This window comes from Mandrillus leucophaeus, unplaced genomic scaffold (assembly GCF_000951045.1).
Source record: "Mandrillus leucophaeus isolate KB7577 unplaced genomic scaffold, Mleu.le_1.0 Scaffold75, whole genome shotgun sequence".
Classification (NCBI taxonomy): Eukaryota; Metazoa; Chordata; class Mammalia; order Primates; family Cercopithecidae; genus Mandrillus; species Mandrillus leucophaeus.
In genome coordinates, this window is record NW_012108141.1 from 1,911,749 (window position 1) to 1,912,969 (window position 1,221).

The 1,221-nt window shown below is 39.8% G+C and overlaps 1 protein-coding gene across 1 annotated transcript in view; it reads right to left on the reverse strand.

Annotated features, from left to right (window-relative positions):
* PPEF2 (protein phosphatase, EF-hand calcium binding domain 2) overlaps positions 1–1,221 on the reverse strand; it is a 47,176-nt gene that overhangs the window by 29,250 nt on the left and 16,705 nt on the right. The window contains exons 7-8 of the mRNA XM_011966184.1: positions 1,080–1,099; positions 153–319 (exon numbers count right to left, since the gene is read on the reverse strand). Coding sequence (XP_011821574.1) covers positions 153–319; positions 1,080–1,099 — 187 coding nt within the window. The remainder of the gene's footprint in view (positions 1–152; positions 320–1,079; positions 1,100–1,221) is intronic.

The window sequence follows — 1,221 nt, forward strand, 5'->3', positions numbered from 1 at the left end:
TTTTTTTAATGTTATATATTGTGTATTCTGCTTTTTTAAAAAATTGGAAAACTAGTTTTAAAGTCATTTAACAAATAAGAAGTTCTGGAGAAATAACGTTTTACAATCACAACAAACAAACATCAACTACCCAAGCATGTTTTGACTTGTACCGTAAGTTCACCATATGGTCCTCATGGTTTCCTCTGTTAAGATGGAACTCTTTGGGGTAAACCAGCATGAAGGCGAAAAGAATCATCAGGATCTCTACTGAATCTTTGCCTCGATCCACAAAGTCACCGTTGAACACATAGGACCGTTCTGGTGATGGGAGGCCATTCTTTTCAACAAGGAGACCCGTCAAAGAATGAATGAGAGGAAGGAAATAGGAAATTAGGTTAAAACCAATAGGCATTTGACAATCACATCTAACACCAATTCTCTGCTTTCTAGGTCTCCTCAAGCATGAAACATCAGTAAATGATGGAAATAACTTCTATTGATCTTATATTTCCTTTCCAGAGTTGCTAAGGTTAGACAAAGCCTGAGTGTTGCCATGTGGCGTGGAGCAAAGGGCACCAAACTTGTGATGCGAAGGCCAGTTTTAAGTTCTGGCCACACTATCTTTAACTAGAAATAATAATGCCTGCCATAGATTTCTCAGGATTAAACAAGATAATGCATTGGAAAATGCTTTGGGAAATGTAATATGTGTAGAAAGTAATATTCCGTTAAAAAAAAAAAATTATACTCGCCGGGCGCGGTGGCTCATGCCTGTAATCCCAGCACTTTGGGAGGCTGAGGTGGGCGGATCACGAGGTCAGGTGTTCGAGACCAGCCTGGCCAGCATGATGAAACCCCGTCTCGACTAAAGATACAAAAAAAATTAGCCAGGCGTGGTGGCACGTGCCTGTAATCCCAGCTACTTGGGAGGCTGAGGCAGGAGAATCGCTTGAACCTGGGAGGTGGAGTTCACAGTGAACTGAGATCGTGGCATTGCACTCCAGCCTGGGTGACAGGGTGAGACTCTGCCTCAAAAAAAAGGAAAAAAAAAAAAAATTATACTCATCTCCCTTGTTATATGTTCTACACATTATAACTAAAATATATATGAAAATAGCTTTTGGTTGTTTTGATAATAATCAGTTTTCTTTATGTGGAAGAAAGAAAATCAGTTGCTGAATAGTTATTTATTTTTTTCTGTTTTAAGAGACAGGGCCTCACTATGTTGCCCAGGCTGAC